General features: G+C 42.4%; 1 protein-coding gene across 6 annotated transcripts in view; it reads left to right on the top strand.

The window, feature by feature from the left end:
• tbck (TBC1 domain containing kinase) overlaps window positions 1-26,379 on the top strand; it is a 196,372-nt gene that overhangs the window by 10,615 nt on the left and 159,378 nt on the right. For 4 of the 6 annotated variants that reach the window (XM_068045581.1, XM_068045572.1, XM_068045590.1 and 1 more), the window contains exons 2-6: window positions 6,255-6,476; window positions 10,657-10,729; window positions 20,374-20,488; window positions 21,481-21,554; window positions 22,616-22,757. In XM_068045581.1, the coding sequence (XP_067901682.1) occupies window positions 6,284-6,476; window positions 10,657-10,729; window positions 20,374-20,488; window positions 21,481-21,554; window positions 22,616-22,757 (597 nt within the window). In that variant the 5' untranslated portion in view covers window positions 6,255-6,283. Of the gene's footprint in view, window positions 1-6,254; window positions 6,477-10,656; window positions 10,730-11,521; window positions 11,619-20,373; window positions 20,489-21,480; window positions 21,555-22,615; window positions 22,758-26,379 lie in introns of those variants that run through there. The other 2 variants (XM_068045618.1, XM_068045610.1) reach the window with 2 other exon arrangements.

The raw sequence follows: 26,379 nt of genomic DNA on the forward strand, positions 1-26,379 counted from the left end.
AACTCTGATCTGTGGTATATGATTTCACTCTGATACCTGTGTTTTTCTCAAATGCACCAGTCATGCTGCACATTTAGGTTCAGTGTTGAACCAAAATATCCACAATGGGAATTGCAATAGCCTGGTATGGGGTCTCTGGTGACATGTTGAGCTTTCAAAATTGTTTGAGTGGGTTCATTGCTAACTTTAACTATATGCTGGACACAGTGCAACTGCTCAGTAGCAACTATATGCTGCTTTTGCAGACCATAAGCCATTGTGCGATCATCCCGCATCGTAAACTAAGTCTTGGAACTCTCAGCTGAGATTTTTGACTTGTTTCAATAGTTGCTGCTTTGATTTGAAGCAACCAGATAACCCTAGAAAGAGAAGGGAAAAAGTTGCTCAATAAACCAGTGTTGTCTGATAAGATAGCCAGCAGCCACATGTAGCTAATCAGGAGTTCCGATATGGCTAATTGCAATTCTGATTAGTAAATAAACATGTGATCTCAATACTCAAATTTGTACGTCTTATGCATATGAACTTTAATTTTTTTTTGAGTCTTTGTTGGTAAAATGGCAAGAGAGCAAAATAGAGTGTGCCAGTGTAGTTTCTGATCAAGGTGAGGTGAGTGCTTTACTTCCTTGGTTACTGAATGGTAGATGCTAAGTAAATAAACACACATGGAGTACATTTGCCTGTATTGTGTGAGTGTCTGTCAGGGGTTTTCTACTACAATGAGTATATGCAGCTAAAACTGTGCGCTGTAGGCACTTCTGTGGCTCATCAGGTCGAACAGCTTGCAAACACAACAGGTATGCAGGAACTGACCCAAGGGCTGGGCCCAGTATAGACAGTGGGACTGGTGAGCTATACATAGTTTAAATGAGTTTTGAGATTGCCTCTATTGACATGCGCATTGTTAAGTCAACTACGCAATGTGTTTCAACCATGGGGTACGTTCCCAAGGTCAAAGCTGGCCTGCTGTTTCCACAGGAATGTGGAATACCACATCTCAGTACCTACAGACAATGGTGGTCCCACGGAACATAGATCTGCTCAGGAGGAAATGATTGCAGTTCCTCCAGCCTGGGTATTCTGCTATGAGGAGGAAACTTCACCATCACGGAAGATAAGGAGATGGTGGACGATTGTCTCCTCATAGCAAATGTAATGTACGAAAACACCTGCTCTGGTCAATCAACATCTACACCCCGGCTCTAAAGAACCAGCGACTGGCCATCTTCCAGCAGCTCCCACTGATGCTGGCAGCATCCAGGCTGTTCATTCTTGGCAGTGACTTCAGCTGCATCATCGATGCAACTGGACAATCTGACAGGGCTGATGGCAACTGGAAGCTACGTCCAGGCTCCTGGTGGAAGCAGTAAAAGACGGCAAGCTGTGTAACATCTTCAGCAACCCTGCAGATCGAGTGCCGTGTGGATACACCTAGGCGAGGCCAGACTGGTCCATCTGTTCCAGGATAGACTTCCTGTTTGTGTCCCGAGTGTTCTCTGTATGATCCACCAATGTGAAGCTGGTGTTCATCTCTGAACGCTGTCACCTACAGGAATGCCTGAGGGTTGAAAGGGGAACATGGAAGCTGAACATGAAACTACCGACTCCAGAAACATTGAGGAACTCAAAAGGGATTACAAAGGTTGGAGAACCGTGAACCGCCTCTTTGAGTCCCCGATGCACTGGTGAAAGTGATCGAGGCGAACATCAAGAGGTTCTTTATTCTCGAAGGTGTTCAGAACACGAGAGAGCAAGACAGAGGGAAATGTCCTGACTCCAGAAAAGCATTCAGAATCTGCTCCTGCTGTATTTGATTGGGGTTGAGGTCAAGGAAGATCTCCAAGAGGTGAAAAGCCAGCAGGCTTTGCTCTTTGTTGTGGAGGCCTCCAAGATCACCTTCATGTCCAGAGTCCGCTCTGTGGAGCAGGATGAAACGTGCTCACGTTTCTTCTTCTAAAAGGTACAGAGCGAGAGCTCTTTGATCAGCAGCCTGAAGGAAGAAGACTGCTCGATATCATCATTGCAGCTTGCCTTGCTAAGGATCAGCAAATCCTTTTATGCTAGGCTGTATGACGTAAAGCCCACAGATAGCACTGCCTCCCAGTCCTTGCTGTTCTCTATCATGGAGGTCTTAGACGACAGTAAACAGGAAAGTCTGGAACAAACTGCTAATTCTGGACTAGCTGACAAAGGCCATCAGGTCCTTTGAGGCAAGCAAAACTCCCAGAAGTGCTATCTTACTGCCAAGTTGTATTGGGACTCGATTGGTCCAGCATATCAGAATCAATGAGGAAAGGCATCATTAGCCTCATCTACAAATGGAAGGGGAAGAGGGAGGAAATCAGAAATTGGTGGCCCATTTTACTCAACGTGGACTACAAAATTCTGTCTAAGGTCATTGCCAGTCGGGTCAAGTCTGCTCTGGAGTTGGTGATCCACCCGATTTGACCTGCACTTCACCTGGCAGGAAGATCTCTGATGGTCTCATGCTACTCAGGGATACAATCACCTATGCACAGGACAAGAGGGTAGACACCCGCCTCATCAGCCTGGAGGAGACCTTTGATAGAATGTTGCACACCTACATGAAACATGTGCTCTCCAAAATGGGGTGTGAGGAGGGAACAAACAATTGGATCCATCTGCTCTACACAAACATCAGCCCAGTTTCAATCAACCTGTGGGAATTGGAAAGCTTTCCGATCAAATGTGAGGTCAAGTAAGACTGCCTCTCACTCCTGTTTTCCTCGTGTGCTGTATCAAACCTTTTGCCGAATCCATCAGGAAGGATGTGGGCATAAGAGGGATGATGATTCCAGATAGCGGAGGCACTCAGGTCAAAGCGTCCCTGTACATGGAAATTGTTACCATATTCTACTTGGATTCGCTGTTGTTTCACTATCTGTGACCAATTCAAAATGGCCTCGGGAGCCAAAGTAAAGCACAGCAAGAGTGAGGCCATGTTCTTTGGGAAGTGGGCCGATCAAACCTTTTGTCCCTTTCACCATCAGGTCAGACTACCTGAAGGTGCTGGGGAAATGCTTCAGAGGGGCCGGGGTATACGCCGAAACTGGGAGGAACATATAGCCAAGGCCAAACCGAAATTGGGCAGGTCGGAGTGATGCACCCTCTCCATTGCGGGTAAGAACCTGGTCATCATGTATAAGTTGCACATGATGTTGCTGTACATGGCGCAGGTCTAGCTCGTACCCACTCCTACACCATGGCAGTCACTCAAGCCATCTTCTGCTTTATCTGGAGATTTAAAAATGAACCATGTCTGCGGGGACACCATGCACCAATCTCTAGATAAAGCAGGGAAAGCAGATGCATGGGAACACCACCACCTACAAGTTCCCCTTCAAGCCACACACTATCCTGACGGAACTATATCGCCGTTCCTTCACTGTCGCTGGGTCACGATCCTGGAACTCCCTTCCTAATAGCACTTTGTGTACCTATACCCCAAGGACTGCAGCGGTTCAAGAAGGCAGCTCACCACCACCTTCTCAAGGGCAATTAAGATTGGGCAATAAATGCAGGCCTAGCCAGCGACTCCCACATCCCACGAACGAATATATTAAAAAAAACAACTTCGCCCTCCTCCCGATGGCCATCTTTGTGTGTGGCTGCATCAAGCTGTGCATAGACCTGCAATACACAATTGCCAAGTGCTAAGGTTCTATCTGTCCCTGGTTTTGCGAAGGATGGGTCTGGCCCTGTTGCCGTGGAACACTGCATTTAGCTGGAACGTGCCATACCAGCTGTCCCTCATGGAAAAGTCTGTACAGAAAAATACCTTTGACTACAAGTCCATCAGGCAGTGGTCTGCACGTAACATCCCAGAGTCCCTGTGGGAAAAGGAGATGGTGGATCCAGTCTTAGGCTTCCCTGAGCAGACTGTGAGTCATTTGGCAGCATATCTCATTGCCAGAACTTCCAAACAAGCACCAAGACATAGCTTGGTTGATGGTGCAAATGGGCCTCCAAGTCAGATCTTATTCGCCCACCCGGAGTCTCAGCACCACCGTAAGCCATCCTTGAGGCAGCTGAGGTGGGGAAGAGACTGTCTCCTACCTTCTTCTGGAATGAGCCTCTGCAAAATTGCCCTTAGTATAGGTAGGTGGTAGGGAAATATAGGGACAGGTGGGGATGTGGTAGGAATATGTGATTAGTGTAGGATTAGTATAAATGGGTGGTTGATGGTCGGCACAGACTCAGTGGGCCGAAGGGCCTGTTTCAGTGCTGTATCTCTAAACTAAACTAAAGCAGGTCTGGAAAGAGATGCAGTGATTTTTGTCCAGGTTCATCCCGAGCAGCTCCTTAACGCAGGACTTGGTGCTCTACGGACTATTCCTCGGGATGCACACCAAGACAAACATCAACTGCTGCTACTGGAAGACCTTCAATTCAGTGAAAGAAGCTCTTTGGTCTGCCCAAAACTTGTTGGTCTTCCAGCGCAAAGAGCTGTCTGCGACTGAATGTTACTGAGGGATGCACTAAAGCTTGGGACAGCTACCACAAAGGCTCAATGGGAAAGGCCCACGGTCTGAGGCCCTCCCGCCATAGTAGACCAAGGGGCTGCAACCTGTGGAAAAACCCTCAGGCTATATGCACCAGAGAATGTTTGACATGAAATGTAGAATAATGTAAATATTACCCATAATTGTAAGTGTGGTGAGGCATCTCAGAGTTCCACGTACTGTATTGAAAGAAATTCAACTGTATTGCACTTTATGTAATGTCAAATTTGAACTGTTATATAATGTACTTTTACAAATTTGATGAATAAAGTATATTTTTTGGAAAAAAATTATTTCCATTGGACAACACTGGAATAAATAACAAGCAGCTTTAAAGGAAGAACTTGCATTTATATAGTGTCTGTCACATTTTAAGGGCATCCAAAAGTGCTTTACAGCTAATGAGTTAATGTTTAGTCACAATTGTTCCTACATTACAACAGTGACTACACTTCAAAAGTACTTCTTTGTGATTTTGGAACAGCCTGAGTTTGTAAAAGGCACTATATAAATTTAAGCCCCTTTTTTTATATAGGCACTTCCCGCACAGCAAAATTCCATAAACAGCAATGTCCATATAATCTGTTTTTGGAGGTGTTGATTTAGGGATGAATGTTAGGATGAACTCCCCTGCCCTTCTTCGAATAGTACTACTAAAGCTTTTACATCCACCTAGAGTGGAATTTAATTCAAGGCTTTCTGGCTGTGAGGTGTCAGGGCCAAGTTGGTGTTGAAGTGCAAATGTGTGTGACTGTATGAAAAGGTATTAAGCTTGGTGGAGCTCTTAATAGTCCATGCCACTGATACCAGTGGTCAACATTAACTCTCTATAGGAGAATCACTTACATAGAATCAGTACTCTATGTTTGTCTAATAGTAGCAAAAATGCTTTCAAGATACTTGGTGACAACATTGCTAAAATTAAGATGTTAAGGAAAAAATGTTTTAAAATCTTTACAAATTACATTTGTGTTAAAGGGAAGGTACTGTATGCAATGATTAAAATTATAAAGAGTTAATGATTTAGTTTGTAGATTGTGCCTGAACTTTTTGTGTTCCCCTTAAAATAATTTTTTCGCAAAGAAAGGTAGATCTCATCTCAGTCAGCCATTATATAGTTTGTACAACTTTTTATAAAATGAAGATTTGTGAAGTTTCTGATAAATAAATGTTGGTGCTTCAAAATGCTATGGTTATGTACTTGAGTGATTTCCGTTTTGTTTTTTTTTAAAAAAACTTCAGACCACATTTATTAAATGATTCACTAGTTCCTCCAAATGTAGATTATCGATGTTTTGGCACTGCAGTTAGGAACATAAGAACAGGAGTAAGCCCATTAACCCCTCAGGTCTGTTCCACCATTCAGTTAGATCATGACTGATCAGTACCTCAGCTCCATTCACCTGCCTTGGTTCCATAGCCCTTGATACCCTGACCAAACAAAAATCTATTAATGAGTCCTGAAAGTTCTAATTGACCCAGCATTCACAACGTTTTGGATAAGAGCCTTCCAGGTTTTTACCACTCTTTGTATGGCCTCGTTTTGAATTATCATTAGTTAGGGATCGAAAACCTTAATTTCATTGCGTAGTAATGATCTGGTAATATACCTCCCGAAGGAGGTTTGTCTCACTTAAGCATTTTGAGTGTCTTAATTATGTGTGTAACTTAAAATGGCTGCTTTTTTCCACACTCAATCTCTTGCATATTTCTTTCTTTTCCAATCCTCAGATTTGTGATGACACTGAATTGAGAGTAAAATGTTTCCCCTAAAAGATGCCCAGCTTGGAGCCTTCACTTTTTTCGCTTCAGCTCTTCCACATGATGTATGCGGCAGTAATGGGCTTCCACTCACCCCAAATTCCATTAGGATTCTAGGGCGATTCCAAATCCTGAAGGCCATCTCACATCCCAGACTCTGCCAGTATGTGGACATATCACGGGGCAAACATGGTGAGTTCTTTCTTGTACAGTGCATTCTGTGTAGATCTGCATCATCTTTGGCAGATGGAGTATAATGCTGGAAAATGTGAAGTTGTTCACTTTGGCAGGAAGAACAAAAAAGCAGAGTATTACTTAAATGGAGAACAACTGCAGAATTCCGAGGTACAGAGGGATCGAGGTGTTCTAGTGTAGGAGTCAAAAAAATGTAGTATGCAGTTAAAGCAGGTAATAAAGATGGCTAATGGAATGCTATCCTTTATTACGAGAGGAATTGAAAATAAAAGTAAGGATGTTCTGCTTCAGTTATACAGTGCATTGACGAGACCACGTCTCGAATACTGTGTGCAGTTTTGGTCTCTTTATTTAAGGAAGGATGTAAATACGTTGGAGGCAGTTCAGAGGAGGTTTACTAGATTAATACCTGGAATAAGCGGGTTGTCTTATGAGGAAAGATTGGACAGACTGAGCTTGTTTTCACTGGAGTTTAAAAGAATGAGGAAAGACTTGATTGAAGTATATAATATCCAGAATGGTCTTGACAAGGTGGATGTGGAGAGGATGTTTCCTCTTGTGGGTCAGTCCAGAACTAGGGGGCACTGTTTTAAAATTAGGGGATGCCCTTTTAAGACAGATGAGGAGAAATGTTTCTCTGAGGGTTGTGTGACTTTGGAACTCTGCCTCAGAAGGTGGTGGAGGCGGAGTCATTGAATATTCTTAAGGCAGAGGTAGATAGATTCTTGTTAGGCAAGGGAATCAAAGGTTATTGGGGGTAAATGGGAGTGTGGAATTCGAGACACAAACCAATCAGCCATGATCTTATTGAATTGCGGAGCAGGCTTGAGGGGCCGACTGACCACCTTCTCCTAATTGGTATGTTCATATCTTTGAATCATGGAGTAACATCATTGTAAGACAATGGAGACTGATGAAACCAAAAGACACGTGAAGTAATGAATTCTCTGACAGTTCCGATACATATTCTCAAATCTACAGGAGATGATTTTTAAATGTTTTTGCATAGTTGCTTCCTATTAGTTCTTTGGATAATTGAAGAGAATACTATGTGTCAACAGAATATATTTTTCTGCTGTCTGTTAAAATGTCCTTGTACAGTAAATAAGCTTTTTAAGGAAGCACATGTCTAGACATATCAACGTTGACACTGTGTCTTGGATATGCCTTTGAATACTTGATGGTGCTTTAAATTTCAGAAGAATTTTGAATGCCCAATCTCCCTACACTTTGCATGTGCCTGCTGACCCGAGGAATCAGACTCTCATCAGTAGCTCAGTGTACAGTGCATCCAGTGCATGTTTTGATGTTGCGCTGTCATGTGAGGAATTGCGCCAGGGGTATTCCCTCAGTTCCAGGTGTTAAGTTGGAGCCAAAACAACATTATTCTGCTGCCAGGCCACCAGCTTGGGTGGGTCTTGGATAAGGTGGTGCACCCTTTTGAGAGTGACAGTTGTCAATTCGGTATTTTATCACTTGCCAGACCTAGATTGATCTGGATGTTCATATGAGGCATAGACGATTGAGTAAGAAAGCATTACATTCTGAGCCTGTCAAAGCATTACAACCACAAGGAAGCAAACTGGGTCAGTCAATTTAGTTTGATGACATCCTATAGTATTGCTTCTGTGTGTCGTGAAATTATACTTTGGAGAACCAAAGATGGCTATGCTAACAGTGAAATTCTAGATATTTCACTCCACTTGAGGCCTCAAACTACTGTAAACTTATTCTGATTCTCCAGTAGGTGATAGAAAATGTAAAACTGAAGCATTTTCTAAGTTTTCCAAATGGAGTGAAGTTATGCTAAACTTTTATAAATTACTGATTAAACCTCAGTTATAGAGTATTGTGTCCAATTTTAGGCACCAAACTTTAGGAAGGATGTCAAGGCCTTGGAGAGGGTGCAGACAAGATTTCGCAGAATAATATCAGAGATGAGGGACTAGAGAATCTGAGATTGTTCTCCTGAGAGCAGAGAAGGTTATGGGGGGATTTAATTGGTGTTCAAAATTAACGATGGGTTTTGATAGAGTAAATAAGGGTATGTTGTTCACCAGAGTCCACATTTAAGATAATTGGCAAAAGAAACTGAGGGAAGATGGGATGGTTTTTGTGGAGTAAGTTGTTATGATATAGAAAGCACTGCCTGAAAGGGTGGTGGAAGCAGATTCAATGGTAATTTTCAAAACTGAATTGAATTTTTATTTGAAAAGGAACAGCCTATAGGGTTATGGGGAAAGAGCGGGGAAATGGGACAAACTGGATAGTTCTTCGAAAGAGCTGACACAGGCCTAATGGACTGAATGGTCTCCTTCTCTGATATAAGAATCTATGATTTTAACGACATTTGAAAGAGAAAGCCTGGAATGTCTTGAGTCAATTATATTGATTCTTGCCAGTAATGTACTGCAAAAATTGGATGATATTTAATCCAATGAACAAATGCTTCATGTAAATTTATTAGGCATGTGGTAAGCATTCGTTGAACGATACAATATTTCTGATTGTACAAGGACATATAAGTCAAGTATGCCAAGTAGATGCCGTGATTATAGGTGCCAAACCACTAAGACAGAAGGATTCTAACCTGTAGCATATAATTTAAAAGTGAAGATGTAACTGGGAGGAGGAAGGGATCTAAAGGGCTGGGTAATTGAGTTCAGCATCTGTTTGTACATGAACATTACTGCCTTCCAAAGTTATCTTATGATGTCTCTCCTTAACATCCATTTCTCAACCCTTCCCTGGTGGCTCAGTGGGCAAGGGGACTTCCCAGTACAGTCATACATATGACAGAGATCTCAGTTTCAATCCACCATTGTGTAAGGTTAGCTAGTTTCAACTAGACCAGCTGGTAGGGAATTGGCCTAAATGTCCCTGAGAGATAAAAATTAACTAGGGTTCCTGCTTCTGGTCACTATCTTACGACCTCTGTTTGAAAGTGCTTGTTTGGTGACATTGGGTAAATGTAGGATTGTTCTTGGCTGTGGTGCTCCCATGCCTCCATCAAGAACAAGGGCAGCAGACACATGGGAACACCACCACTTGCAACTTCCCCTCCATGCCACACACCATCCTGACTTGGAACTATATCACTGTTCCTTCACTGTTGCTGTGTCAAAATCCTGAAACTCCCTCTCTCTAACAGCACTGTGGTACCCTGCATGGATTGCAGCAGCTCAAGAAGGTGGCTCACCATCACCTCCTCAAGGAAGTTAGGAATGGGCAACAAATGCTGGCCTTGACGGTGCTGCCTACATCCCATGAATGAATTAAACTTTTTTAGAAAATAAATTCCCCCACCATTGGCCCTGCACACCCACGTTTTTGGCTCAACCATGTAGAATGATCACTTGGACAAGAGTTTCTTCCTCCTGTGGAACTGAATGAATCAGTTCTTTGGAGGAAGCTGAAGTGTAGGAGAACTCCTCAACATTAGAGTCATAGAGAGATACAACACTGAAGCAGGCCCTTCGGCCCACCGAGTCTGTGCCGACCAACAACCACCCATTTATACTAACCCTACATTAATCTCATATTCCCTACCACATCCCCACCATTCTCCTACCACCTACCTACACTCGGGGCAATTTACAATGGCCAATTTACCTATCGACCTGCAAGTCTTTGGCTGTGGGAGGAAACCGGAGCACCCGGCAGAAACCCATGCGGTCACAGGGAGAACTTGCAAACTCCGCACAGGCAGTACCCAGAACTGAACCCGGGTCGCTGGAGCTGTGAGGCTGCGCCACTGTGCCACCCTGATCTTTTTGATCTTCTTTTATGGTGTGTTTGCATGTGACTTTTTATCTTTTTGTTTTGCTACAAGAGTGGGACCCAACACTAGTCCATGTAGTTTCAAAATTAATGAAATGGGTTCATCCAATTTCCTGAAACAATCTTTATTCCAAAGTAATCTGTACAAGCCCAAGATAGTGATTTGGCTTTAATAATGTCCCAATCACGCATAAAAGATGGACATTATCAACTCCAACTTGACTCAAATGCCAGAGGTACAGTATTCTTCATTTCTTGTTATTGAATAAAAAATATCAATTTTCAGTTAACCAAGACTTGGCATCATAGATGTTTAAAAGCAATTGATTTAACAACTTGGCAATAATTTCTACACTGTGTTTAACATCTTGGGAGTCCTGTTCTTCCTCATGTACAGAAAGGCTGGTCGTTGTTACTGAGCATTATGAGAGAAGTCTGGAAGATCTATTAAAGGAAAGAAAGCCCATCAGGTAACATTTTAAAAATCATATACTGTTTACTTATTGTTTAGAAACTTTCTCCCATTGCACCCACTAGCATAGTTTTTCAAATGAATATTAATGTTTGGTCCTTCAGAAAAATCTCTGATTCACTTTAATTGACTAGTTTTGTATTCAGTGGACCCTTCATTTGCTGGGTTAATGGGAATCAATTAGAATACATTGGGCCAGAATTTACTGTAGCCAGTGAGCAATCAGCCCATTTAATGTCCTGGAGCTTTTGCACTAGGAATTGCTGCATGTGGGTGATCTTAAGAGTGCAATGCCCTCTACAGGGCATCTGGGATCTCGTTAACCAATCAGAATGAAATATTGTTAATGAACAGAGCAGAGACTAAGCCAGGAAGTTTAAGTTAGCATATTGAATTCATTGTCAAATCAAGTACAGAGAGGAAATGAAAGATTTTATTAAGAGAGAAAGATGAAAAAGGAAGGAATGAGACTCCACACTTGCAAAAGTTTTAATTTTCAGTGTCAGGTTGTTTGGCAACAATTAACATTATTGCACCTTTGAAAAGGGTACATTGAATGAAACTGACAAGCCCTAACTTTCTGTGCCAAGTTTTGTTCGTATCTACCATGCAAGTCATTTTCACAAAACTAACGACTGAGCAGTGCATCTTGGGTAGCAACTTTGGAATTTTCGGGTTTACCCATACACCTGCCCTCGCCTGAGGTTTTTGTGCAATTTGCGCATAAGCAACAATGAGCATTATTAGCCTCAGTCTATTTTGGCAGTAAATTCTGGCCTGTTGTTTTCATAGGAAGTGAACTGATGGCCAGAGTCGGGATTTATATTTGAGCTGACTTCTGGAAGGTATTTGATGTGTGTGTGCCACATCTTGGATTATTTTTGCAGGTTATGTTTTAAACTGTTATTTACTATCATTGCATGTACCTTGTTATAAGATATAAAAGCTGTACTTATCCATTTTTGCCTTTTAAATTAAGATCACCTATTAATTCATTGTGCCCAGCCAAATTGTGACAGCTTGCATATTCCCTGACGGTACTCCATTCCCTACTGTAATAATACTGGGTCAAAGGAATAACTGGCTGGTTCTGATTTAATAGTAGCACTTGTAGTGGTGATAGAAAAGCCAAGGTGCCCTGCTGACATGGTATCAGGAAGAGACTGTCTCCAAAAGCTATGGAAACACTTTTGAAAAAATTCTTAAATGCTTCTCCTTCATAGCGCAAGAAGATAACCTTTGCCGGATAGGTGCATTCTTGAGAGCTTATGTGACATTTTGCACGTCAATATCCCAAAGGCCTGGGATGTTAAAGTGGTGCAATTTTACAACCTAGTGTGCAGCCCAAAATTGGATTTTAAAGGTCTTTCCTTGTAATAGCTCTAGGATAAGCACAGCCAATAATTGAGATTCCTTTGAAGCCAAGCACCATTAATCGAAATGACTTTGCCAGCCTGTTAGTGCAGTCAATTAATCCATGTTGGAAAGTCTCCTCAACAGGTTCTTGTAGCTTATTACCTCTGGATGGCACATCTAAAGATGCTTTTATATTTGCTAATTTTTAGCTAGGACTGTGGGAGAAGAGCCTCTGTGTGCTGACCTCCCTCCACTGGGATTAGGTAACCAAATTGAACAACCTCAACTACAAAACAATGTGAAGCTACCCTAGTCTGTAAAACGGGAATAAAATGTACCTGTCAGGCATGATGCAGGATTACTGGCTAAAGCTGACAAAAGAGGTTACTAACAGTGGTAATTTTATACGTTCAGTGCCTCCACTCGAAGACTCTACTTCTCTGTTGGCAATGCAAATAAAGCAAAGCAGCAACCAACAGTAGCAGGAAGAACATGTTTAAGGAATGTTTCTTTCCTTGCATCAGAGCTGGTGCAACTATGTAGTTGGCTGCCAGCACTGTCCATGGAGCTGGCTGTGCACTTTGCCCGCACGCAAGGTCTGGCAGTGCCATGCCTGCCGGTATGTACCAGTTGCCAGCACAGGCTTTGGGCAGATGCAGTTCTGTCCACCTGGATGGTATAGCAGCTGCAGATTTTGCCTGTGTGTACCAGCGCCAGCAATCAAGGAAAGTCTGCAGCCAGAAAACAAGTGACTTCTAAACAACTGCACATGTAGTTGACAGTGCTATCAAGTGGCACTTGCTCAGCAAGAACCTGCTCACCAATGTTGAGTTGGGTTCTTCAGGGTCATTTGGCTCCAGACCTTGTTACAGCCTTGGTCCAAACATCGACAGAACAGCTGAATTCAAGAGATGAGGTGATAGTAACTGCCCTTGACATCAAAGGCAGCATTTGACCGATTGTGGCGTCAAGGAGCCCTAGCAAAATTGAAGTCAATGGGAATCAGAGGGAAAACTCTTCACTGGTTGGAGTCATACCTAGCATAAAGGAAGATGGTTGTGGCTGTTTGAGGCCAGTCATCTCAGCTCCAGGACATCATTGCAGGAGTTCCCAGGGTAGTGTCCTAGGCCCAAGCATCTTCAGCTGCTTCATCAGTGACCTTCCCTCCAACATAAGGTTAGAAGTGAGGATGTTTGTTGATGATTACCAAGTGTTCAGTACAATTCGTAACTCTTCTGATACTGAAGCAGTCCGTGCCTGCATGCAGCCCGTGCCTGCATGCAGCAAGATCTGGACAATATTCAGACTTGAGTTGACCAGTTGCAAGTAACATTCACGTCATGCTAGTGCCAGGCAATGACCATATCTACAAGAGAGAATCTAATCATTTCCCCTTGATGTTCAATGGCATTATCATTAATAAATCTCTCACCATCAACATCCTGCGGGTCACTGTTGACCAGAAACTGAACTGGACCAGCCATAGAAATACTGTGGCTACAAGACCAGGTCAGAGGCTGGGAATTCTGTAATAAGTAACTCACCAACTGACTCCCCAAAGCCTGTCCACCATCTACAAGGCACAACTCAGGAATGTGATGGAATATTCTCCACTTATCTGAAAGTACAGGCTGTCAGAGGGACCTTGGTGTACTTGTCCATAGATCACTGAAGGCAGCAGCACATGTAGATAAGGTGGTTAGGAAGGCATATGGGATACTTGCCTAAATAATTTCACCCAGAGGGTGGTTGGAATCTGGAACACACTGCCTGAAGGATTGGTAGAGGCAGGAACCCTCAACATGGCCGGCACAGACAATGGGCCGAAGGGCCTGTTTCTGTACTGTATAACACTATGACTTTGAGTGCAGCTCGAACAACACTCAGGAAGCTCAGGACCAAGCCGCTGCTTGATCGACATCCCATCCACCATCTTAAACATTCATTCCCTCTGCCACCGGCGCACAGTGGCAGCAGTGTGTACTGCATAAAAGATGCACTGCAGCAACACGCCAGCTCCTTTGACTGCACCTTCCAAATTCGTGAACTCTACAACCTAGAAGGACAAAGGTAGCAGACACATGGGACCACCACCTGCAAGTACCCCTCCAAGTCGTACACCATCCTGACTTGGAACTATATCGCTGTTCCTTCATTATCACTGGGTCAAAATCCCTCCTAACAGCACTGTGGGTGTATCTACACCACATGGCCTTTAACAGTTCAAGAAGGCAGCTCACCACCACTTTCTCAAGGGCAATTTGAGATGGGCAACAAATGCTGGCGTTGCCAGAAATGCTCACATCCTGTGAATCCTAACAAATAATTTTTAAAAAGCGTGAAGCTTTTTGAGTTACTGCCAATACCATGCCATAAAAGGGCAATTAGGGATGGGCAATAAATGCTGGCCTGGTCAGCGACGCCCACATCCCATGAATGAATTTTTAAAAAACTCCTATTAAAAGCTGTTCTGGATAATACAAACTCAATAATACTGCATCTTTGACCAGTTGAGGCTCCCCTAGGGACTCGTCTTAGAATATATGGTATTCAGTTCATAATGAAAATGATGTTTAATGAAAGGATTTACACTGGAATGACTGTTTGCACATGACATAAATTTCTGCAATGTCGGGAAGAGACAGACACGACGCAAATGACTGCAGTTATGAATGGTAAATGTGGAACTTTTGTTGATCAGTGGGAGGTAATGGATATCTGTGCCAGAAGTATCAATATGATTTCAGTGAAGAGTAGATCAAATAAAGTACAGCAGAGAAATAAAGTGTTTAATGAAACACAGTAGGCTGAAGGAGTACAAAGAGTGGCCAACATTATTAAATTCCTTGCAATTATAATAGCACCTTCTGAAAGTGGCTGCTTTTGATTTATTTTTTAATACCATGTCGCCTTGAAACATCTTGGCTGGTGAGATTTTTACTTAAATTTACAAAGTGTGTTTGAATAAAAAATGAGCGAATATCCTGTTTAAACTGAACTCCAGTTTTGAAACTTAAATTCATTATGTTGTGTGTTTTTTTTCCCCCCAAAACACAATTTGACAAGAAATTTCCCTTAGAAGGACAGACCTATCCGTCTGGATTAGGGTGTTGCCCATTTCCATGTCTGTCTGTCTATGTATGCGTGTGTGTATGTGCTTGAGATAAATCATGGAATTGTACATTTCATCCAGCCATATACTCAGACAACAACTGTGAATGATGAGCAGCACAGAATGGTTCAGCAAAACCTACAGGCCCCACTATGCTTGGTACGTAGGAATATATGAAACGGTTGTAGTATATCTACAACCTCCTGGTCACCTCCAGCAAGCAAAAGAAATAAGTTTTATAATTTTAAATAACTGGAATACAAGAGTTTTATGGGAGGTAATAGTGTTATTTTCATTGTCAAACAAATGGTATAATTATTTTCTATATCTGGTGAAGTCTGTATCTTTTAACATGAACATGTTGTTAGCCAAACCTTGGTAAGGTGTTATTCGTAGTACACTGGTTCACTTACCTCTGAGTCAGAAGGTTGTGGGTTCAAGTCTGTCCCCAAGACTTGAGTGCATAATCTGGACTGGCACTTCAGTATGGTTCTGAGGGAATGCAGCACTGTTAGAGGTTCCGTCGTTTAGATGAGATGTTAAACTGAGGCCCCGTCTGCCCTCTCAGGTAGACGTGTAAGAACCCAAGAAGATCGAAGAGCTGGAAGTTCTCTCTGGTGTCGTGGCCGATATTTATCCCTCAACCTTTAAAAGAAACCCATAAAATCTGGTTATCACATTGCTGTTTGTGGGAGCTTGCTGTGTGCAAATTGGCTGCTGCGTTTCCGACATTACAATATTGATTACACTGCAAAAGCACTTCATTGATTTGTAAAGAGCTTTGGGACAACCTGAAGTATAAATGCACAAATGTCTTTGTTAAAAGACATACTCCAGGTTCAGACCTAATCAAGGTTTGTTAACGTTAGAAAATTTTATTCGAACTTGCATTCCCTGGTTTAGATTCTGTGCTGCACATTAAGAATTCTTCAATTTGATTGGGGCGGCGCAGTGGCTAGCACCGCAGCCTCACTGCTCCAGTGACCCAGGTTTGGTTCTGGGTACTGCCTGTGTGGAGTTTGCAAGTTCTCCCTGTGACCGCGTGGGTTTCCTCCGAGTGCTCCGTTTTCCTCCCACATGCTAAAGACTTGCGGGTTGATAGGTAAATTGGCCATTGTAAAAATTGCCCCTAGTATAGGTAGGTGGTAGGAGAATTGAGGGAAGGTGGGGATGTGAGAGGGAAAATGGGATTAATGTAGGATTAGTATAAACGGGTGGTTGATGGTCAGCACGGATTCGGTAGGCCGAAGGGCCTGTTTCAGTGCTGTATCTCTCTGACTCTAAGGTGAGATGCTTGCCCTGTTCGCACAGGTCCCAGCTCCCCTGTAGAGGGTGCTGGCCCCAAGATGGATTTCAAGTTATCATACATTCCAGTTCAAAGCCCTTAGAAAGTGGGTGGGCAAGTGTAATGAACGAGTGCCATCCTTAATTCATGGTTAACTGCAAAATCCAGGCCGTTATATATGCATGTGCACAATTGCACTGGTTTGGTTGATCTGTGAAAAATATCCTTTGTCTAAACGTAGGTTTCTAAGGGAAAATCAAACTGGAGCAAATTAAATTTTTATCTTTAGAAAAATAAGAAATGTAAAATATCCCGAGACAAAGTATTAGATTAAAAAAAGGGAATAGTCTGTGAGTTGTGAGCAGAACTTTTGATGTGTTAATGATGACTAGAAATTAAATGTTTTGACTCTCTCTCTCTCTCTCTCTCTCTCTTTTCTCTCTCTCTCTCCTGCCACCTTTGATTAAGAGGAGTAAAACTGTTTGCCAGAAATGTTCCTCTGTGTGTGTGTGTGTGTGTGTGATTAGCAGCCCTTAAAATAGCTGATTAATCCCTGGCATACAATACTACAGACAGATGTTGCGTGAAAGAGTGATTCTAAAACTTGATGTAGACTTGCACACAGTGTTCTGTGTAAATGCACATGTTCTTAATTATTCCTCTGCTTTTCTCCAGAAAATTTGGATGGCTTTGTGGGAGGGGTTGGGGAGCAGTGCATGTGCTTGCTTTAAAAATTGTATGTAAAACTCTGGAAGTCAACTGATGTCTGAATCTTACATTGGCAAATATAAGTATCATTCAAAAAGTTAACTTTCTAGTTATATTTTATTTGAAAGAATGGTGGAAGGAGATTCAATGGTTACTTTCAAAAGGAAATTGCCTATATGTTTGAAAAGTGTGCATGTAAAAGATTACATTGGAAAAAGAGCAGGTGAGGTTTCCCGCTGTCCTGGCCAACATTTATCCCTTAATTTATTACACCAAAAACAGACTAACTGGTCATTTATCTCATTTCAGCATTTCTTACTTTACAGCAGTGGCTACACTTCAAAAGTACTTCATTGGCTGTAGTGCACATTGAGATGTCTGGTGGTCATGTAAGGCAGTAGATAAATGCAAGTCAGTCTTTCCTGTGTGCGATTTGACTACCATATTTGGCCACTCGACAATAGTGACCACAATTTAGACGTAATTCGCTGAAATACTTTGGATCATCCTGAGGATGTGAAAGGCGCTAGATAAATAAATGCAACTTCAATCCTTTCTTTCCATCTACAGTTTTGTTTCTGTATTCATTTTTATTTGTTGGTGTATCAGTCTAATTTTTGTTAGTGTATTGCAAGTCTTTTATTTCCAAATCCATTTCTTGAAACTATGCTTCCAGCTGCCTCTTAGCTTGCAGAAAGTGAAGCGTTCAGGACGGGAATTGCTTTTAGGATTCCATGGTGCACCTAGATTTGAAGCAGGAAGAGCAGAGGACAAGAAAGGGAGGTGCAGCAATCCCTCACTCACATACATTGTCCGTCCTTATCCCAGGCCCTCCATTTGCTGGCTCAGATGGTCTGCCCTGCACATTTCCAGAGGAGACTTGTTCTGCAGTGTCTCGGCTTCACAAAGGCATTGCCAGTTAGCTTTTGTGTAATTGGTGAAGTGTTCCAAAGCAGTCAGTCTAATGTTGACAAATAGTTCAAGCAAGTGGCAGAGGTCCTGTATGTAAAGGGATAGCCTGTGAAAAGAAGGTATCAACTCATCAGGGGAAAGAATGTTACAGAAGCAAGATACTGCAGATGCTGGAAATCTGAGATAAAAATAGAAAATGTTGGATGTACTCTGGTCTGGAAGCATCTGTAAAGAGAGAAACTGAGTTAATGTTTCAGGTCAATAACCTTTTATCGGAACAGTCCTGATTAAATATTTGATTTCAGTTTCAAAAATCTCGAAATAAAAAGCTGCCATCAGTAAAAGTGACCATGAAATTGTCGGGTTGCCGTAAAACTCAACTGGTTCACAAATGTCCTTTGGGAAGGAAACCTGCTGTCCTTATCTGGTCCAGCCTATATGTGACTCCCCTCCCACATCAGTTTGGAGCTTTTAACTGCTTTCAAGCCACTCTGTTGTAGCAAACTGTTACAGCACCTTCACTATATGGGCTGCAGCGGTTTAAAGAGAAAGCCCACCACGACCATCTCAGGGCAACTTGGATGGACAATAAATGCAGGCATGTTACTTGTCTGAGAGCAGCTGATACCAACTCTTGCCACTGAGTAGTGTCTGTTCCCTTGTCTCATCAATTGGTCTACGCCAGTTCAGAGCAAATTGGTAACCTGTTTTATATTGCACTCAATTTGTTAATGGAAAAGAAAATTGGGTGGGTGCGAAGGGGGCATTCACATGGCTCAAATGATCGCACTCTCGCTTCTGAGTCAGAAAGTTGTGGGTTCAATCTCCTCCTCAGGAATGTGAGCTCCAAATCTAGGCTGACACTTTAGTACTGTACTGAAGGAACTCTAGTATCCGAGCCACAGCTGTGATGCTCCAGCCTTGTATTCCATATGTAATGCCTTCCACTATATACCAGTGAGTTAACCCTGATAAAATAATCCCTGCATTATATTCCAATATCTGACTTCTTTTCCCAGGTGTATTTGTTTATTGGGCAACTTTCATCACCAGAATATATTCACCCCCAGCCTTGTGCCGGTCCCTCCCCCAACTATTATCAAATTGGTACAGCTGATTGACTTTAAGGAGAGAGTGGAACTGACTGGATGGACTGAATTCGTATTTTCCAGCCCTGTACGTCCCTATGTTACTATCAATATGTCAGTCTCGGGAAAGCGTACAGCGAACATTCACTGCAATGACCTCTGGAGAGGTTCTCCTTATGGAGAATGCTTCAAAATGAGGGTTTTTTTTGTTCTGGAATGGAGAAGTTGAGGGCAAAGTCTTTTGACATATGAATCGTTTTTAGAGCATGAATGGTGAAAGATTGAGTCCATTGATTGGTGAGTTGGTAACAAGGGGCAGCGACTGAGAATGATGGAGGAGGTTAAATGAACCACTCTTCAAAGTTGTTAGAGCATGGAATGAATTGCCAAAGTGAGTGAGGCAGCGTTTATAAAAAGGACAACGGCTGTGAACCTGTCAGTTTCTTCCCGGGTGGATTGAGTTAAAATGAATTCTCCCAGATATTTGTGTATTTGCTGTGTAAGCTTGTGATCACCTAATCTCATCCTGTGCCAGTTGAACACATCTCCTGAAGGCTAATACAGGAACATGAATGTCTTGTGGGTGGGGATTAGTGAGTTGCAGGCAGAGAATGAGTTGCACATGATATATGCCATAATTTCTCACACACATTATGAAGAGAATACATCATAAGGAACTGTGAAATTCATGGGAAAGAAGACTCATTTATGAACTAGGTTGGTTATTTTCTAACCTGTATAAATCATGACTCTTGTCCCATCAGTGCTTCACAATTAACCATTCAACTGTTCAACTGTGGATTCACACTCCATCTGGTGGTAATACCATGTAACTGTATTTGTTGCAGAGGTGATACAAAATAAAACCTGCATGAAACAAACTGTAGCCAGAGGTGATAGACCAAATGACAAAGTTAGGGACTCTTTAGGGGAAGGTATAAGAAACTTTTCCTCCTGGAAATGTATGAGAAATTGTGTACAAAGAATCTAAGTGCTTCCCATCTCCCAAACCAGGAACACTGGATATAAATGTCATCTTGAGGCAAGGGGTCCAATTGGCAGAGATACTTGCAACTCCTTAAATTATTTATTTTATGAACTTGTGACTTTATAAATACAACTAAAAATTGGAGAAAAAGACACGTTTGAAAACTACTTTTGTTTTTTAAATTATCTTTCAGTCCTGGAAGGGTGCTCCAAATAGCTTTTGAGGTGTTAGAAGGGCTGGAATATATGAACAAACACAGAATGGTTCACCGAGCACTTGCACCACACAATATTCTTCTGGATTGTGAGGTAAGGCAATCTGCTTTTCTCTTTATGTAGAATATAGTGCTTTATAAATGTGTATATCCAGTATTAGTTGTTAATTGAAAGAAGGACTTTTTAATGCTTGATTAATTGGAGCTACTAATGACTAGCCTACTTGTGGCTGAATGTATGGCTGATGTTTTGATTGTTAATGTAATGAAAATTAAGGTGTGTTACACTACCTCTTTAGAATGCCCCAAGGCTGGACAACAGGTTCTGGAGGGCTGTAGATAAGGGAGCGGGTTCGAGAAACGCTCTGGAGTGGCCTGAGGCTGGACAGCAAGGTCCTGGGACATCCTGAAGATAGGGAGTGATTTCTGGAACTATGCAAGGCTGGACAGCAGGTTCTGGAGTGTCCTGAGACTTGGTAGCAAGTCCTTGACTGCTGGGAAACTGTAGAGCGGGACTTGGAATGGCCCGAATTCATAGAGTAAGATCTGAAGCTGCCGAAGGCAGATTAGAATGGCAGCTACAGGCACAGCCCAAGATTTAAATGAACAACTACTAAGCTCCGCCCTTAAAAAATGATCATGATCTTCAATTGGATCATAGAAAATGACACTTCAGAATTGCATTGACTGGCAGGTGAATAGGCTTAATTTGTTCTTATTTTTGTTCAATTTTTCTCTTTGTTCCCAACAGTTATTATAGCCAGGCCTAGTCAATCTTGAATGACTGAATAGGCTATTTGTTTCCCTACCAATGTGAATGACAAATTTGAAAGAATGTTATATTTGTCTGCAGTACTTGATCTAACCATTCCCAGAAGCTCATGTAACAGTAGTACATGATTAAGAGTGGAGTCCATCTTTTGCATTGAATAATTCTGAGCTGCTAATGGGAATGATCTAGTTGATGTCAGGTCATGTCCAACAATAGATAGCTAGTATGATAAGTAGCTCATGTGACAGATGATCTGATTCATATACCAGGCAGAGCACCTGATTTTAATCTGTGTTTCTTTTTATGATTTACAGGGTCACGTTAAATTGGCTAAGTTTGGTCTGTATCATATGACTGGCTACAATGCTGATGTTGACTTTCCTATTGGGTAAGAATTCCGAACAGTTTGATTGTGAATGGTCTTGAGTGTGCCTAAGGTTGGAGCATATTCTGCAAACTTTTTTTTCTTTGCCCTTTGAGAATGAAAATAATTAAACTCTGATTTAGCAGTGCCTACAACAAAGTGTTGTATGAGGTATCAGCTGTTGGTAGCATTCATCTGAGTCAGAAGGTTGTGGGGTCAAGAACCACTCCAGAGAATTGAGCACGTAATCCGGGTTGACAGTTCAGTGCCGTACTGAGGGAGCGCTGCACTGTCGGAAGTGTCAGCTTTTCAGACGAGACATTAAAACAGGGTCCCGTCTGAACCCTCAAGTGAACATAAAAGATCCCATGACACTGTTTCAAAGAAGAGCAGGGGAGTTCTCTCCAGTATCCTGGCCAATAGCTATCCCTCAACCAACATTATTAAGATAAATTATCTGGTCCTTTTAACTCGTTGCTGTTTGTGGGAGCTTGCTACATACAAATGGGCTGCCGTATTTCCAACATTATGACAGTGACTATGCTTCAAAAGTACCTAATTGGCTGTAATGTGCTTTGTGATGTCTTGAGGTTGTGAAGCACTGTATAAATGCACATCTTGAAATGAAAGGAGAAAAGCTTGGAAGAGGGTTTCAGCAGTAGATGGGCTGAGGTGGCCGATAGGTACACAGCTGAATTGTTATAAAGCCATCTGCACCTGACAATAGAGCCTGCAGATCACATTGGGGTGAAATGGGTGCCTGAACATGTGCACACCACATCCTGTCCATGTTCTCATCATCACTGAACATCTGGTTTAAGGCTGTCACTGAGCAACCGATCAAGGTGGGCTAAATAGAACATGATCTGAAGAGAGGACTGTGATTCGCTGTAAAATGTTTCTCCAGGAATATAAAATGAGCCTCAGAAATTGGGCTGCGTATAGCCAATTTGAAATAAATTTAACAAGCTGTTTACATTAAGAGCTGTTTGACCCTTTATAAAGCCTTTAGGCTAATGGGTGTATGCTGACCGTACCGGTGTAGTTAAGCTATTGGTTAATATGTATTTATGGGTTGTGTTTAGGTATCCTTCATACTTGGCACCTGAGGTCATTGCCCAGGGAATGGTGAAGTCCACTGATCACACTCAGAGCGACAGGTCATCACCCTCTGGTCCTAAAGTCGATGTGTGGTCTCTTGGTGTGATACTCTTTGAGCTTTGTGTGGTATGTTCTGGAACCCTCTCCTCTATCTGCATGTAAACTAATAGTATGGCTTGATGGAAAGAGCTTTAGTGCTACAGATTTTTCTTTAAACAGGATTATTTAAACCTAATTGGTTCTTAAGGTAGACAAGGGCATAAAATTACATATGCTATCCTGCTGCATATTCTGGAAGGGGCTACTTTCACTTTGTTAACTTTCTAATCTGCTGATTTTCTTTTTTGTTAAAGAGGAAGAACATTGTGTCCAAAATAGCCATTATCCATCCATAAAAATAACTTTAGCCATGAGCCTGCAGCCCTGCGTGGACCCAGTGCAGTGTGTGTTGGTGGGAGGGGATCTATTTGAATGAACTTTCTGGCTGGACTGGGTGCAGCCAGCCAACTGCTATTAAACTGAGTGGGCATACTGTTCTATGCAGTCCTGGATGTTGATCCCAGTTCACAAATACAACCAAAAGACGAGGTGGAGGTAGGGGGGGGAAAGGTAGTGGGGAGAGGCCCTCCATGTTGAGTTGTTCCTTCCCCATTTGGAGCTGGCTGGCCAGCATTTTCTGTTTCAGTCTCAGTCCTGGTTTGATTTCAAAGCCAGGTAAACATCAACACCCTCTAATCCAAACAGATAGTTCCATGTATGAATTTTTATGTAATCCTTTCCAATACCATTAACATGACTGGTCATTTATCTCAGTGCTTTTTATGAAACCTTGCAATGCACCAAATAGCGACAGTGACTGAACTTCAAGACTAACTCATTGGCTGTAGGACACCCTGAGGATGTGAAAGACGCTATATAAATACAAGTTTGTTTTTTCTTTACCAAAGGGATGGAGCGTATTCTGATTCCAGTTCAACACAGGAACAGTGTAACTGGTGCTGAATTTGGACACAATGCAATTTGCAACTGGGAAGCTTCTTCAAGGGGGCAAAAAAGCGCATTTTTGGCATGGCAGTTTATACATTTAGAAACAACTTTGTTTTTTCCTTTGCCAGAAGTTAATCTCTCGACTCGAGATATGGGAACTGTTTCCAGTATCTAGTGGTCCAATAGGGAAAAATAAATGTATTAAATTAATAAAATATTGAGGTCTTGTAATTCTCTTCCTCATTAGTTTTATTTTGTTGACCCCTCATGTATTGATAGTGGCAGAATTCAGGTTTTGGATATCGGTTATAGACAACAATGAACAAATGCCAAATTGCAGTCAGAAAGAATAATATGAAACAGAAGCATTTACTCTTAAAGGAAACTAACTGAAGCAACTGAGTGGCCATGTGGTAAAGATTACAGACAATTAGTGATGGAAACAGTCGTGACATGGTGGATATATTCTAACCACATGTGGTATACCAGGCCAAGATAGTTGGGTCTGAGGTTTGTCAATGCTGTAATCACTATCCTCTCTTTTGTTTTCTGCATTTTTTTGATTATTGCTATTTTTTTTAAATGGTACACTCATTAAAACTAAGTGAGCACTGCAAAGATCATGGGGCTTTTTGCTGAATTACTATTCCAGTGCTATCTCTTCATCTGGAGTTATCTACTTTACTCCCACTTCTATGCTGTTTCCAACTGTACTAATGTATTCTTTCCTTTACAAATACTAATCCAATTCCCCATTGTGTGATGACATTGGGCTGAATTTTTCAGCAGGTGCAGGACCAGGTGTAAGTCCCAACCCCAATAGTGTCTGATTCTTACCCACCTGTGCGATCTTCCCAGAGGTGGCCTAACCAGAGACTGCCTCCGGGAGCCCAGTCCAATTAGGGACAGCGAGTGGTCTGTGTAGGCAGGAGGCCCAATTGGAGCAACCAAGGCTGTGGGCAGCCAGCAGCCCCACCTCAAGATGGAGGCACCCTCTGAAGACTTCCAAAATTGGTAAAAGTAAGTGTGGCTACATCACCCTTACCAGGATGGCCTTCGGCCGTGGTGGCTACGACCTGTTGATTTCCCTGGCTCCGGTGGGGAGGGTGGACTTTAAAGGAGGAGTCCGTGGCTCTCCAGCCAGCCGCCTCTAGAGAACTAGTGGAGGCCTGCTCCGACTGTGGGAAGTTCCTGCCTCTATCAGACTGCTGACTTTCTACCTGCGAAGTTCCCCTGGAGGTAGAAATGTATCAGGGAGTCGTCCCGAAGCGGCTCCCCGCTATTTTCCTGGCCCACCCCTCTGCAGCCTCCAACCCCATGTCCACTGGGCTGGGAAAATCCAGTCCATTGTCTTTGCCTCATGTCATGTCCAAATAGCCTGGTCAATGAAAAGCTTTCGTCTAACTTCCCCTTTGTACGTCCACTGATAATTCGGAATCTTTGTCTCTATTTTACCAATTCTTTTACCAATTTTACCAATGGCAATAACTTGTCACTGTTTATTATTGCTCCATCTCTAAACCTCCCTGCCCTCTGTGCTGTCAGCTTGTCTGACATCAAGTCTCAGATGAACTACAATTCCTTCAGTTAAACATTCTGGGCAATTGTCTTCAAACTCTTGCCACTGATTTCATCCCCCTCCTCACCTACTGTCTCTAGACTATTGGCAGCCTCAACATTATATTCACCCTGTTGAGAGCTTATGACCCCTTATCCTCTCCGATGCAAAGACCACCTACTTCCATTTAGTCTCACTCGCCCCCATCACCCCTGTCCTTGCTGATCTGCATTGGCTCCCATGTCCCACAAGGTTTCCAATTTAAAATTGTCATCTTTGTATTTAATTTCCTTCAAAGCCTCACCCCACTCTTTCTCTGTAACCTCCTCTCTCTCTCTCTCTCTCTATCTCTATCTCTCTCTATCTATCTATCTATCTATTGCCTTCAATTTGTATAAATTCAACATCACTGCCTTGATTTTTTGTATTCAGTGTGTTTCTGTTTTCAATTTCTTTGCTTATAATATGCAGAATCCCTTTGGCTTTGTCAAGGTCTTTTCTACTTGCATTGCCAGCTTCATAAACTTGTATCCCTAGATATCTCCCTCTCCTTTCTTTTATTGCACGCTGGTAGATCTCCCATGGAGGTACACAAGGACGACAAGATCAAGTACAGTGTTCAAGTGAACATCTTTTTTTATTCATTTGTGGGATGTGGGCATCGCTGGCTCGGCCAGCATTTATTGCCCATCCCTAATTGTCGTTGAACTGAGTGGTCTGATTGGCCATTTCTGAGGGCTGTGGGTCTCAGACCAGGTAAGGACGGCAGATTTCCTTCCCTGAGGAGATTTGTGAACCAGATGGGTTTTTACAGCAATCATCAGTGGTTTCATGGCCATTTATTGAATTCAAATTTCAACATCTGCCATGGTGGGATTCGAACCCATGTCCCCAGAGCATTAGCCTGGGCTCTGGATTACTAGTCCAGTGACATTACCACAATGCCACTGCATTTAGTTAGCAGGTAACGATTGGGCTAGGTGCACTTATGAGTTCAGTCCCGATTTATTCTGTCATACATCCTGTCAATTTGTAATAAATTATAAAATTCCTGTATTTACACTGGGAACTGCCTATGTAAACTTGTTGTGCTGAAATTGCACCCTCCCCTGTGGAGAAGCTGTAGTGTCAACACAGGTGGAATAGTGCAATTGGAGTTTGTCAAGCTTATAAAAGCATTTTCCATAATAATTGTAAACACTT

Source organism: Heterodontus francisci, chromosome 1 (genome assembly GCF_036365525.1).
Source record: "Heterodontus francisci isolate sHetFra1 chromosome 1, sHetFra1.hap1, whole genome shotgun sequence".
NCBI lineage: Eukaryota > Metazoa > Chordata > Chondrichthyes > Heterodontiformes > Heterodontidae > Heterodontus > Heterodontus francisci.